The 14,105-nt window shown below is 36.3% G+C and overlaps 2 protein-coding genes across 3 annotated transcripts; both read right to left on the bottom strand.

The window, feature by feature from the left end:
• Nucleotides 1-1,109: 1,109 nt before the first annotated feature.
• LOC126689325 (signal peptidase complex subunit 3B-like) lies at nt 1,110-9,648 on the bottom strand. Of its 2 annotated transcripts, none has more exons than XM_050384486.1 (6): nt 9,299-9,648; nt 9,141-9,188; nt 8,399-8,461; nt 4,709-4,762; nt 1,722-1,895; nt 1,110-1,464 (listed from the first exon to the last, which is right to left on the bottom strand). In XM_050384486.1, exons 1-6 carry the CDS (start codon nt 9,422-9,424, stop codon nt 1,339-1,341), a joined length of 591 nt encoding a protein of 196 aa, XP_050240443.1. In that variant the 5' UTR covers nt 9,425-9,648; the 3' UTR covers nt 1,110-1,338. The 2 variants fall into 2 exon arrangements, with proteins under 2 accessions (XP_050240443.1, XP_050240444.1); XM_050384487.1 differs by having other exon boundaries at nt 1,809-1,895; nt 9,299-9,643.
• A 1,431-nt stretch (nt 9,649-11,079) lies between these two features.
• LOC126690343 (probable aquaporin NIP7-1) lies at nt 11,080-13,585 on the bottom strand. Its single transcript, XM_050385448.1, has 5 exons — nt 13,321-13,585; nt 11,882-12,106; nt 11,596-11,790; nt 11,367-11,428; nt 11,080-11,266 (listed from the first exon to the last, which is right to left on the bottom strand). The coding sequence occupies exons 1-5, from the start codon at nt 13,498-13,500 to the stop codon at nt 11,080-11,082; spliced, it is 849 nt and encodes a 282-aa protein (XP_050241405.1). The 5' UTR covers nt 13,501-13,585.
• Nucleotides 13,586-14,105: the final 520 nt, after the last annotated feature.

Raw genomic sequence — 14,105 nt, 5'->3', positions numbered from 1 at the left:
GAGGAGAGTGGATGGCTTGTCTGCCTCTTTGTTTGGAGCTTAATCCTCTTTGTTTGGAGCATAATGCGAGGCTTACGTATGTTCCAATATCTGCCTCGTTTCTTCAGGAAAATTTATCTTTTCAAATATATAATTGCTCATTGTTTGAATGTAACAAATCATTGTCATTGAGATGAGAGCTATGGTTATGATAAAATAAAAACTTTTAGCTTACCTTAAACATGATCATTTTTGGAACTACAACTGCGATAAATAAGAGGAGGAGATACTTATACAAAACAAGGAAAAGAGAGAGAGAGAGAGAGAGAGAGAGAGAAGAGTTTACTTGCCCAGTTGGTTATTTTTTTTTGATGTGGGAATCATGGACTTCTTGCACTTATGATGAATCAGAATCTTGTGTTGTGTTCAATTCAATTGGATGCTTGATTGGGATGTGAAATTTTACTTTATGCGAATTAGATTTTTATTTTGGAATCTGATAAATCATATATCCATGAAATCAAGTGGGATATATGGTACTGAAGGGTTGTTTGTCAAATTGATAACAGGGAGGCCCCATCACACCCTTTCAATAATGATCCATCTTTAATCTTTAGCCATGGAATAGATTTGTCATCCATGGTTTTGACACTTACTAGGCTACTAGCACAGCACTGGTGTCCAGGAGAGGAAAATCTATTGTGTTTTCATTACATTCCATTACATGTATCTGCCCTCTCAAATGGGGGTGAATACATCATACATGTGGCAGAAACATGTAAAACCACATCATCTAGGAGACTCTCCAATGGAATAAAGCCATAATGGCACAAATTGCAATTTGAATTCGACCGTTTTTTTTAGAGGAGGATTTGGATACATTTTTTTATTATATAAAATTGATGAAGTTAATGTATGGATTAAAATCTTATTAATACATAGATTTGAATTAATTAGAATTAACATGTCATGGCAAATTCATAACAACTATCTTTGCAAAAAACAAAAAATTATAACAAGTAATTTTGTTGGAGTAAAACCATTTTAAGCTTAAATCTATCATGTGTTGTTCAAATTCATATCAAGAAATTATTCTTCACATCACTTAATTTTAAATCCTTAAATCAAAATGCAGCATAAAAATAGATCCATTAGACCCTCAAGATTATAGACCATTCACTAGTAGCAGCCTTTCATGATAAAGAACTACTTGATGATCATCATACAAGGAAACTGAATCCTTCATAACAAAATTTCACTAATTTCAGGGTCCTCCGTTCATTTTTGAGACAATCCAAACTCAAATACCCCTCATTGTAACAAAGATTATAGTTGCATTAAAATCCAAGAGAGACATCCTTATCTATATTCTTCTGGCAGACGGTATCCAGTCATAACTATTTTGTCAGCAAACATCTTGCCAGTTTTGGGCATGACATGCCAGTGCAGAGTCAAGTTAAACTCTTTACCCTGCAGATTGCTTCCCTGAGAGTAACAAAAGGAAGAAGACAGATCACCAGTCATACTCAGTAAAATGTAAGCAGTGGTTTTCTATGTTAAAAACAGACTATAAAATTGGACTATATTCACTGTCCTGCTAGATAAGCACAGTGACTACCACCAAATGAGAAGCACAGTTACTATGAAATTCTGAAATATGTATCTACTATGGATACAAGCTTGTTACGTAGGCCAGACAGTTCTGGTCTACACATTAAAAGTGCTAAATACCAAAGGCTTACCTGATCAATAAAGCGATACTTATTTGTGGTGTGAATCAAAAACAGTTCTGGTCTACACATGAAAAGTGCTAAATACCAAAGGCTTACCTGATCAATAAAGCGATACTTATTTGTGGTGTGAATCAAAAACTTTGCGCGTTCTTTAGATGGTATAATATCATCCCAAAGGGAAACCTGTTCCATAACAATAAGATCCAACCAGTCCATCAAATTATGCAGGATGGACCAGATTAAGACAATAAGCATGCACAAGAAATCTTTTTTTTTTTTTTTTTTGATAGGTAAGAAACATGTATATTCAATAAACTGCTAAATGCAAAGAAGCACTAGCATATCAAACGTACAAGAAAAGAAGGAAAAGAAAAAACATAAAAGAAGAATAACACTAAGAACAAAGAAGAAGAGAGCTAAGGAAGGACGGGAGAGAATCACTAGATGTGAGTCCCCAAACCCTAACCCAATCAAAAAGGGAACCAAAAAAAAGAGCGAGCATTTGGTCATCGGATCTATCCAAATCCTCAAATGTTCGTCAATTGCGTTCCCTCCAAATACACCACATCAGACACAATCGAACTAAATTCCAAATGTGAGATGAATGCTTCCCCAGCCAATTCCACCAGCTAAAAAGAAGATCTGACACCGTACCAGAGGGGACCCATGAAATCCCAAAGATTCTATAGACAAAGCACCATAGTTGATAAGCCTTTCCACAATGTAACAACAAGTGATCCACTGTCTTCCCACAACACCGACACATAATACACCAATCAACAAAGTCATAGCCCTTAAGCCTCAAATTATCTCCTGTGAGAATCCTATCCCATGCCGTTGTCCAAACAAAGAAAGAGACACGCCGGAGTGCCTTAACCTTCCAAATACCTTTCCATGGAAAGACAATGGAAGAAGAACAATGCAACTTGTGATAAAATGAGCGGATAGTAAAATCCCCTTTTTTTGTCAACTTCCATCTCATACGATCACCCTCAGTTACAAGGGGTAGATTGGATGCCAAGAATCGGAAGAAATCATCCACCACATTTGCCTCCCAATCATTAGGACCCCGAATGAAGCGAACATCCCAAGTTCTCCTGTTCTCCGCTCCTTGGCACAACAAAGATGATTCTACGGAAGCTTCTTTGTTTTGCAGCAAGAGTGTACAAGATCGGAAAAGCCAACTGGAGAGGAAGATCTCCACACCACCTGTCTGTCTAGAATTTCACTCTATCCCCCACCCCAACCTTAAAGTGGACATTTTTGCAAAACATTTCCCATCCCATCCGAATACTTCTCCACAGACCACACCCATGAGCACCCCTTCCCAACTTAGAGGTCCATCACCCCCATTCTTCCCCAAATTTCAAAGCTACCACCCTCCACTACAGCCTATTCTCCTCGATCCCAAAATGCCAAAGCCACTTTCCAAGTAAGGCTTTATTGAACATGGTTAACTTCCTAATACCCAAACCACCATTAGGCATGCACACCTTATCCCAACCCAACAAATGTGTCTTAGTGTCACCCCACAAGAAGTCCCTTTGCAGCTTCTGAATTTTGTTCGCCACAAGTGTAGGAATGGTGAAAAGAGATAAGAAATAAGTAGGGAGGCTAGATAGTGTGCTTTTAAGCAATGTCAATCTGCCACCTTTTGACAAATACAACTTCTTCCAACCTGCTAACTTTCTTTCAATTTTTTCTAATATCGGGTTCCAAATAGAGGGGGCTTTATGGGACGCTCCCAGCAACATACCAAGATAAGTCATTGGCGGGGACCCAACCCTACAACCCAATATCTCTGCCAAAGCATGCACATTATTTACCTCTCCTATAGGAATCATTTCGCTCTTAGCTACGTTAACCTTCAAACCGGTCATAGCCTGAAAACAAAGTAGCAACAATCGAATATGAAGGATTTGCTCCACTGCTGCCTCACAAAACAAAATGGTATCATTCGCAAATAGTAAATGCGAAACACATTCCCCTCTGCCCCTCCTGCCATCTGCCCTAAAGCCACAAAGTAATCCTGCCCCCTCCATTCTCTTCACCATCCTACTAAACACCTCCATCATAATTAAAAATAATAAGGGAGACAGCAGACATGAAAAGTGTGTAGAATTGGACATGAAAAGGCACCCCATGGCAGGGTGAGATACCATTTGAATGGAGTCCATGAAGTGTCATGAACGGGTCTGAAATTTAGAGTTTCCTATTGCAGTGTACAAAGAATCCTATTAAAAGCAAGATTGTGAAGAGCCACTGGAGGAGGATTTAAGGCGGTTGGGCTGAAAGGTGGGAAAGCAGGGAATGGAGACTGTCGGAAAATTCTCTGGTCTATGAAAAGGTTTCATACTCTCCATGGAAGAGGGAGTGTCTTTCCTCTGGACCTGTGCATTCATGGATTAATACATAGCCACAGAACACTTGAGCACGAGGAAGTGTAACACTTTTAGAGGATGTGCCATGGGAAAATAGAGGCACAACAGTCATTTGTCCTAAACGTGAGGTATCCAATTTCAATGGACAATCTCCTTAGGCAACTTAGAATTCAGTGGCTATGCTAACATAAACTTCGATAAGTGGCTGTACTAACATTATTTGTTGCTTAGTTAGCAAAACCAGGGCAAAAGTCATGGAGAGGAAAAGTACTACTCTACAGAAGACTGCTTATGTCTCCCATCAAAACCCAATTTGCCAAATGCTAGCAGTACCAAATAAGTATACAGAATTTGTTTCCAAATAGTGCAGTTACGTAGCTGTGGTGAGATAAAAAGTATATTTTAATAAGTAATATTTATGGCCCCAAGGGGATGGGGATTGAGACATTCAAGCTAGCAACCTCCATTTCATGAGGCAAGGTCCCAAGCTGACTGTCCTAGTCCATATTATCCAGCAACATAAATGTTAAGCATCCTTTTAAACTAACCAAAATAAGAACAGAATAAAAATAATAGCACTGTTGTAATAGTGCATCATAATGCACTAGAGCATACCTGATTCAGAGAATTCTTTGGGGTTTCATACTCAGCAGCTAGAAAGACAAAGACCTACAGCACTAAAGTAATGGTGAGAAAAAATGCATGCTTCAACTGTTACTCAAATTCACTAGACAGCGACTAGTAATATAGAGAAAAGGACAGTTTGCAGCAAAAAGAAAATGAAGCCCTGTGACCAGTGTGTTCAATGTATATAGGGTAGTTAATAGTTACGCAAAGTTTTGACCCTAACATAAACTATTTAAAACATAGAAAAAATCAACAACATTTCAGGAGATCTTGAATCAATGTAATGTTTCATTGATTATAATGACTATAGAATAATGTAGAATTTATGAACAATGGATTCAAATCTATACGGTCTTAAAGTCAATGTAACAAAAAGAAACTCTAGAGCTCTCCTGCCAGACTTAGTTGTCCAGCATAGAGAGATGCCAGTAAATAAATCCTTAAGAAATAGGAGGAATATAAAGCAGTGAATCAGAAAAACGAATTGGTAGAAATCAACACATAACTGGCTGAAGTGTGCATAAGAAGGATCTACTAATTAGGCTTTATGAAACGTCCAATAGTAAAAACACTTTGGTGATTGGACTACATTATAATGACTTTTCATAATATGCTTGTGCTACATATGACGCAGGACAACCAAAACAAAACTGAAACAATAGAAAAATAAAGGGATATGACCTAGGAGCCAGCACCTAGGCTTTGCTTGGAGTCAGTACCAAGTGGGAAAACCACTAGGAGTCAGAACCTAGGGTAGACCTAAAATCAGCACCAGACTAAAGAAAGACCAAATGACCATTTTTTCATTCATCAAAATATCAACTATCTCCTTAAGGAGTACAATAGGTTGCTTATAAAGGATTGCTAAACCCTAGTTCTAATTGGCTAGGAAACCCTAATTGCTTTATTACGAAAATAACCTTGCTTCCAAATTAAAATAATAATAGTCTAATAAACTACTAGGACCTAAAACATAAAAAATACAATTGACTTGCAAACATAAATAATACTAAATAAAAATCTTCTTGCGTCTCCTGCATCATTCTCCTCTGGTTGGAGAAAACTCGACCTCGAGTTCTAAAGCGTTGAAGGATTAGGATGCTAACAAGTAACACTTGCTTCAAGTCTAGAATCACCCTAGGGAGCATGGAGAAAAGAAAAACCTTGAATTCCACCATGTCAAACTCTTCTGGAATAACAAAATCAATGTGTGGAATCAACATAATCTTATCTTGAACCATTGGAAGCACTATGTTATCCACTTTCTCCACTTTAGCAAACTGTTTGTCTTCATGCACCTTGGAAGGCTGATCAAAAGCAGATTCATTAGCTTCCAATATCACATCATGTGCACCCTATAACATAACACTCTCTTTAGGCACCATTTCTTCACCTTGCTGCTCTTCAATAAATTCATTTCCTTGCACGCATGTTAAAGCAACACTTGTCAAGACATGTACATCTGTGTCAACATTAGGCTTTGGTGTTGCTTGAACCATTGGAAGCACTATGTTATCCACTTTCTCCACTTGAGCAAACTGTTTGTCTTCATGCACCATGGAAGGCTGATCAAAAGCAGATTCATTAGCTTCCAATATCACATCACGTGCACCTTATAACATAATACTCTCTTTAGGCACCATTTCTTCACCTTGCTACTCTTCAATAAATTCATTTCCTTGCACACATGTTAAAGCAACACTTGTTGAGGCATGTATATCTGTGTCAACATTAGGCTTTGGTGTTGCTTGAGGATTCTCCATGACCAAGATATCATCATCAATGTTGTCTTCTATGGGGGCAGCAATAAGTTCATTGTGATCAATTATCCTTGGTTTCCCAATTGAATCGGTTTGAGTCTTCATTTGCTTCATCTGAGCAATTCTGTCCTGAACATCTTTCATGAGCTTTATAGATAATTCCTTTAATTCCTTGGTAGATAATTCTTTGATAGATTGTTCAAAAGTGCATTAAGGACATGAAATGGGATGAGGATGAGGATTCATCGTATTTGCTTCAACTTGAAAAGTGCCACATTGAGATTGGGGTAGATAGCTCGATAGTATGGTGACAAATACTCATCACAAAGCTTTTCTTTCATATCTTCCCACACACTAATGGTAGGTTCATACTTCATATAGCGGGAATATTCAAGATTCTCCCAAAACCTTCGTGTTTTACCTCTTAACTTCAACTTGGCATACCTAACCTTTTTGTTATCTGCAAAATTTGCTTGCTCAAAGAATTGCTCCATCCCATTCATCCAGTTGACAAAATCTCATGGATAAGTTTCATAACCATCAAAATAAGGTGCTTCTAATATTTCCATGATTCTCTAAAATAGTGCGTCAACAAATAGTTGGAAGTTGGAACAAGAACCTGGGCTGCTGTGATGTTCTTTGTACAGGTCGTTGGAATGGGCTTCTAAGACTATTCTCTCAAATAGTTGTTGGAACTAGGCTGGTTGACAAATTTGGATTTCGTGGGCTGGATCTGGTTTTTTTTTTTTTTTTTTTTTTCTTAAAAACTGGTGTTGTAAAATGTGGGCTTTGGGCTTGTTAACAAATGGGTCAGGCAAGGGTTATGTCTCTAAAATGGGTTAGTAAGAATTTTTTTTTTTGGCTAAAGGAAGTGAATAACACAGAGGGGGCTGTACTGGGTTACCTTTGAGATCAACGACAGTGAGCAAGAGAAGGTCATGGCGGCGCAAGGCAGGGATGGAAGGTGCTCGTAGTGGGTTGCTGGTGCAAAAGGGATCCGCTGCTAGCAGCGTATCCGGCAGTGGTTTTGAAGGCTGGCGACTGTAGTTATTTTCTGCTTGGCTGGGAAATCTGGTTTACTGTAGTGGATGGTATTCCGATGGTTAGGAAATAATGATTGCACTGGATTTTTTTTTTTTGTGATTTTTTTGATTCTGGGTTGACTACGCTTCAAAGTTCAAACAGATCGGTGTTTGCTCTGATACCAAAATTGACGCAGGACAACCAAAACAAAACTGAAACAAAAATAAAGAGATATGACTTAAGAGTTAGAACCTAGGCCTTGCTTGGAGTTAGCACCAAGTGGGGAAACCACTAGGAGTCAGCACCTAGGGTAGACCTAAAGTCAACACCAGACCAAAGAAAGACCAAACGGTCATTTTTTTCATTCATCAAGATATCAACTATCTCCTCAAGGAGTATAATAGGTTGCTTATAAAAAATTGCTAAACCCTAGTTCTAATTGGCTAGGAAACCCTAATTGTTTTATTATGAAAATAACCTTGCTTCCAAATTAAAATAATAATAGCCTAATAAATTACTAGGACCTAAAACATAAAAAATACAATTGACTTACAAACATAAATAATACTAAATAACAATCTTTTTGCATCTCCCGCATCAACATAGCTAGTGATATTTGTGATATCATTTCTGAAGGCCCACAGTAAGCCATTCAAGCTTGAATCACTTTTGATCTAGTACTGAGTCACCCATATTGATAGGATAATAGCTTAGATGCAAAAAGTATAATTTCCAAATCTAGGAAAAGAGGAAGTGTAAGAATGCTACAAAACTTCAAACACTAACAAAAGAGATTGTAAAAGCTATGTGAAAGTAACTAAATCTATAATTCCAATCAAACACTGAATAGGAGACAAGACATAAACAGCAGGTGGTAATTGGTTGATTGATTAACCTGTTTAGTGTTCCACGTGAACATCGACTGCAAATCAGCTGAGATATTCAATGTCAAGCTAACCTGTATCAAAAAAAATAAATTTTAAAATTCATAAGAAAGGTTTCAAAATAAGACAGAAAGCATGGTTCTTATAGAGTCTACACACATAAAAACATCAAAACACAATAACAGAACAAATACTTCATCATCCAAAAACTTACCTACTATACGCAGCTTCAAAAGAGAAAAAATTGGTCACAAACATTTTCATTTTCATAAATTATAACCATATACCTAGTGATGCTTGGTTTCACTGAGACCAATAATTACATACATATAAAGTACATTATTGGTCCCTAAACCTTAGCGCATAAGCAATTTTATTCCTTCAAATTTTAAGTGATCAATTTTAGTCCTTGAAAAACTTAAAGTGATCACTCCCTATGTAGTGATGGCATGTCAATTTTTAGTTCGGCCATGTCATATCTAAGGGACCAAAAGCGATCAAACTTGAGGATTAAAATCACTCAAAAGCTACACTTTCGAGACAAACAGTACATTTAAGCCTTTTTTCTACATAGATTATTGTCATAATCATTACACATTGCAAGCACAAAGATTTCGAATTTGAATCAAACTCGATTGAAAATTTCAAAATTTTTGTACAATCTAAAAGCCTATGACACAATTAACACATTATAAATACCCAAAATCCAGAATATTAAACGAAATTGAAAAAAAGAAAAAGAAAAGTGATTACCTCCTCGTTTCCATTGCGTTGCTTCTGAAACCAATTAACATTGAGTACCTAAAATTACAGGACAAACAAACACATAGGATCAGACAATCAAATTCCCAAAATTTTGAAAAAAAACAAAAAACAAAATTGATTTGAGGTTGTTAGAGAGAGAGAGAGACCTGGACTTGGGCAGAGGGAGTGGGGGAATTGAGGTTGTCGGAGAGAGAAGCCATGGCGCACATGAGGGCAAGTACGGTAACCCCCAACGTTATCAGAGCGTTGGCTCTGTACCCAAACGAATGCATTTTTGGCTTTTCTTTTTCTTTTTCAACCTAAACAAACTAAGATCTAATATACTAAGTAATAATCTTAATTACTCCTATTTATCAAACAGAGACACTCTCTCTCTCTCACACACACACTCTTTTGTCTCTCTGCCTGTGTTTAAGGTCGGAGATTTAAAAATCTTTCTCCGACGAATCGAAGATTTTCTGAATTTAAAGAGTCAGCTTCAAGTTCAACATGTTTTACTTACGTTACTTTTTTTGTATTTACCAACGGTGAGGGTGGACTACGACTACAACAGTTTGGGCTGGGCCCGGCAGCTCCAAAAGAAACTGTCGTTTTACCATATGAGATTGTTTTATTTTTAGATGATATTCATTCTTAGTAATAATTTTTTATTATTAGATTAAGTTATCAATCGACTTTTAGTGTAGACAAAAATTGAATCTCAAATTTCTTATGCAACTATCAAAAACTTTAACCTCTTATATAGAAGTAAACTCTAAAAACATTAGACCCACCCCTATGAGAGATATTGGTTACATATGTTGAATGTCTTATATATCCTCTCAAGCTTAGAAAGGGGCAAATGTCAATCATCTAGCTAGAATTCCATTGGAATTTTCTCTTTCTCTCATCTTAATATCTTATTATAACTCCTTGCTTATTAATAAAATAAAATTGAGTTTCTATGGCCCAATAATATATGATAAATCTAGAGGTAGAAAAAAATTTATAATTGCTGAGATTGGAGGTTGTTATTGATAGATAAAAAAATGATATTAGCGGTGGATCGATGAAAATTAGAAAAAAAATTGACAAATTAATTGTGAAAAATGTTGTGTCTGTAGCATTACTTCTTTATATATTGCAAAATATGGTTACTTTAGATGATATGGCTTCCATATCTATGTATAAACTACATTGATGGGCATGGAGAAACAATAAAGATGCCCCATTAAGTATACTAATTTTTATTCTAGCCTATCCCTAAACAAAAAGTTGGGAGCTGTTATGCAATTCAAGGAGATCAAGCAGTTGGAAATGGGAGGTATCAAAACTTCTGGGTTGGTTAAAACACTTTGTTTGATAACCTGATTTTAATGGTTAGTTGAACTTAGGCTAGGTAGATTTTTTTTTTTTTTTTTTTTTTTTTTTTGGGGTAGCATTAGTGCCTATTTTCAAGCAAATCAAATCGCATACAAATATGAAATAAAAAGGAAGTCAAGAAACCTCCCCTTATGTTTCTAGCACATTAACATGTGCTAAGAATCGTTCTGTTTTTGCCATTGAGTTCAAGAAATGGCAATAAGAAAGAAAAAAACTTATGAGCATCAGTACATCACAAAGTTTAGGGACCAACTCAATTTTATCAATGCTTATTTACTTCATTATATTTACTGTATTTTGAAGCATTAAAGCATGTTGCATTTTCAAGAAACTAGAAGAAGCTGTTATTCTCAACACATACAAGGGTTCAACTCTGTCTTATTGACCCCATTCCCCACAGAAAATAAGAAAAGAAAAATGTAAAAGAATAATTCAAAGAACTTCAAAATGTGGTTGCAACTGAATCTTCTGCTCCTGCATTAGTTTGGTTATAAGCATCCATAAAAGATGTCTAATCAAATACATTTTTCTTGTGCACTAATTTGAACCAAAGTCCATGGAATGTTTAACTAGATGGGTTAGGCATTGAACTACATGGCTGGCATTGAAGATGCAGAACACGAAACAGTAGAGCACCTGTAACAGCTCCAATGACTGGGGCAGTTACATATATCCATAAGTCATTGAACTTCCATGAAATGATTGCAGGCCCTAATGACCTTGCAGGATTCATTGATCCTCCTGAAACTGGCCTGATATGCAAAGCCAGAGAAGTTTATACAAGAAAAATAATAGTAAGAAAAGAAAATGGAATTCAAATCAATTGCAAATAAGTTTAAGGTTTGAACCTACCCTGTGATTAACACAGCTAGTGCAATGGCTATTCCAACAGCAAAGCCAGACAAGTGGCCTACCTGCAAAATGTTTTCAATTTAACTAATGGAAATTATAAACTCTTCATTAATGCTGTTAAAGGTATCTTGGACACTCTTGGGTCCATGTACTTCTAAAGCAAGCAAAATCCTAGTCCTAATCGTAGTACAAGCTGAACCAACACACAGTAAAGGTTCAAAATTCTTACAGATTGAGCTTGGTATGTCAATGATGCAGCTAGGAACATGATTATAAAACTTGCAATGAGCTCCACCCAGAAGGCAGAATTGCAACCTTGTAGTGGCCTGGTGATCATAATTTCTGGTTTTAAACCATAAACTGACTGTCCAACATATGTTGCCAATACAGAACCCAATATTTGTGCTATTATATAGAGTGGAACCTGTTACACAGTCACACAATTAAGGGACAACTTCAATTTTAGTACCTACACTGCTACACATTGTACATATCCAAAAACTAAAATTATATACCTTGGACCATGGAAAATGACCAAAGCTTGCAAAAGCAATTGTGATAGCAGGATTAACATGCGCACAAGAGATAGGCCCTATTGAGAAAATCACAACCACCACTGTCAATCCTGCTGTGGCTGCATACTCCAGGAGACCCACTTCGCCTTTCAACAGCTGGGTGCATGCTATGATCCCACATACTGAAAACATCAAAATGAAAGTCCCTACCATCTCTGCTAAAGCCTGCATATATTTTAGATCAAACTCACATGTATGATTACCAAAATAATCTTTAGTGAAGAAGTCACAGCCTTCCAATCAAACTTTAGACAAATTTTTATATGCTAAAATTTTGCTTCTAGTGTATAGAAAGTTTTAGAGCTTCTAGCTTTTGCTGAATTGATTAGCATATTGAGCATATGATTACTTTTGAATTTGAAAACTGGAACTTATTTAAAGCATTTTCTTGCTTTAGAAAGAAAAGGAAATTATGTCTACATTGTTGATTGAACAAAGCATTACACTACCCTTTCATAAAATTCCATTCTAGCAACTCCTAATTCCTAAGCTAGGCTTGTTTATTAGAGTTCAGCCCCTCTCTGTCTTGTGCTTTCTTTACTATACACAAGGGATCCAGATTTGAATATTGTTAATTTACTTCTCCTCAGTTGTTGCTTAAATGAGTCTATATGCTTGGTTTCCCATGCTGAACCAACATCTTACAAGTCCATATCATAACTAATCTAAAATTTAGCAAATGATCAAGTAATTGGATGAGTAAGTAGTAAAGCCAGGCCGTTTTTGCTAAATAATTTTTTAAAATTAAATTTAGGGTTAAAATTAGCAATGTTTGAAAGTTATTTGATAAGATAGTCTTTGAAAACATGAAATTACTCTTTCCAAAAGACCATTTCCATTTGAACATGATGTCTAGTATGGAGGTGAACCTCGTCTTTTGAAGAGACTTCGATACTCATCTCTACAAATACAAGAGTCAAAATATCAAAAGGGCTAATTTCTTAAACGTTTTTATTAATGGGTGTCCTTGTGTGCCAGTTAAGGAGGCTTGACAAGGGTTTCCACCTTCATTGGAAAATAGCAAAAATTAATAAAAATCTGTTCTTTAAACTAAAAGTGTCTTGACTCCTTAAAAAAAACAGATCGACTACATCATAAAATTTTACCTTGATAAGGGCATTCACTGACAGAACCCTTTATTTAATAACTTTCAAACATTAAGCAAATGTTTTAAAAAATTATTATTTAGCAAAAATGGCCAGTAAAGGCCGCATATGGTGTGCAAGTAGTTTGAATCACCATTAAGAACAAAAGCATTGCCTCAATCCTTGGGTGGATTGTAATTTGTAAATGATATCACAATCTCATTTAGGAAAATTAAGTGGCAAGCCAATTATTCTAAGCCCATTAGACTGTGAAAAGGGCCTAATCTCTCTTACCACACGTCCAAGATTTAGATCCATTCCTCGTGGAAAGCAGCTAAAGCCTGAGTTGCTGAAGACATTTCCACTCTTTGACATGGCACTAGAGCCCATTTCTTGATCATCTTTAGACTGGTCACAAGTTGATGCATTGTTTGAATTGTGATGAGGTAGTTGCTCTTCCAACAAGCCTTTCATGATCAACTTTCACATTCACTCTCAAAGAACAGAGTTTTGTAAGTTCAAACAAGCATGTAACTGAGTCTTTAATGATGTTTTAGAATTCTAGAGGTGCAAAGAACATGTAGAATAGAAAAGCATCAGTTTTTTACTTGCAATGGGAAAATGGGATAGTCATTGGTCTAAAAGAGGGTGGGTTAAATATAGTAGAGTTGTTTGTTGTTCACACAATTTTGGTGCTTTTGGAGTTGGAGGGTTGAAGTTTTGAGAGGAAAATGAAATTGGGGTTGCAACACAATTCATGCGTCTCTTTCAAAAGGAGGAAAAGAGTAATCCATGCTTCTTAACTATCTCAATTTAAGACGTCAACCATCTTTTCCCCAACAATCTTAATTTGGTTCTCCAAACACAAGCATTTTGATGATTTTGTACACTGAAAGTTTCTTCTCTTTTTTTTTTTTTTGCCCATTTAATTTTTCCAATGGGATGTGGGGCTTAAAGAGTTTGTAGATAGCCTCTCACTCCCAATTAATTTGTGTTAGTATTTGGACCTAACTTGACTCTATTGGATTTAGGCACAAGCACAAATTGGTTGTTTATTAATCTTTGTAATGTTTCCTCTT

Source organism: Quercus robur, chromosome 6, assembly GCF_932294415.1.
Source record: "Quercus robur chromosome 6, dhQueRobu3.1, whole genome shotgun sequence".
Taxonomy (NCBI): Eukaryota; Viridiplantae; Streptophyta; class Magnoliopsida; order Fagales; family Fagaceae; genus Quercus; species Quercus robur.
The sequence above is the reverse complement of the archived record's forward strand: the minus strand, read 5'-3'. Positions and strand labels throughout refer to the sequence as shown.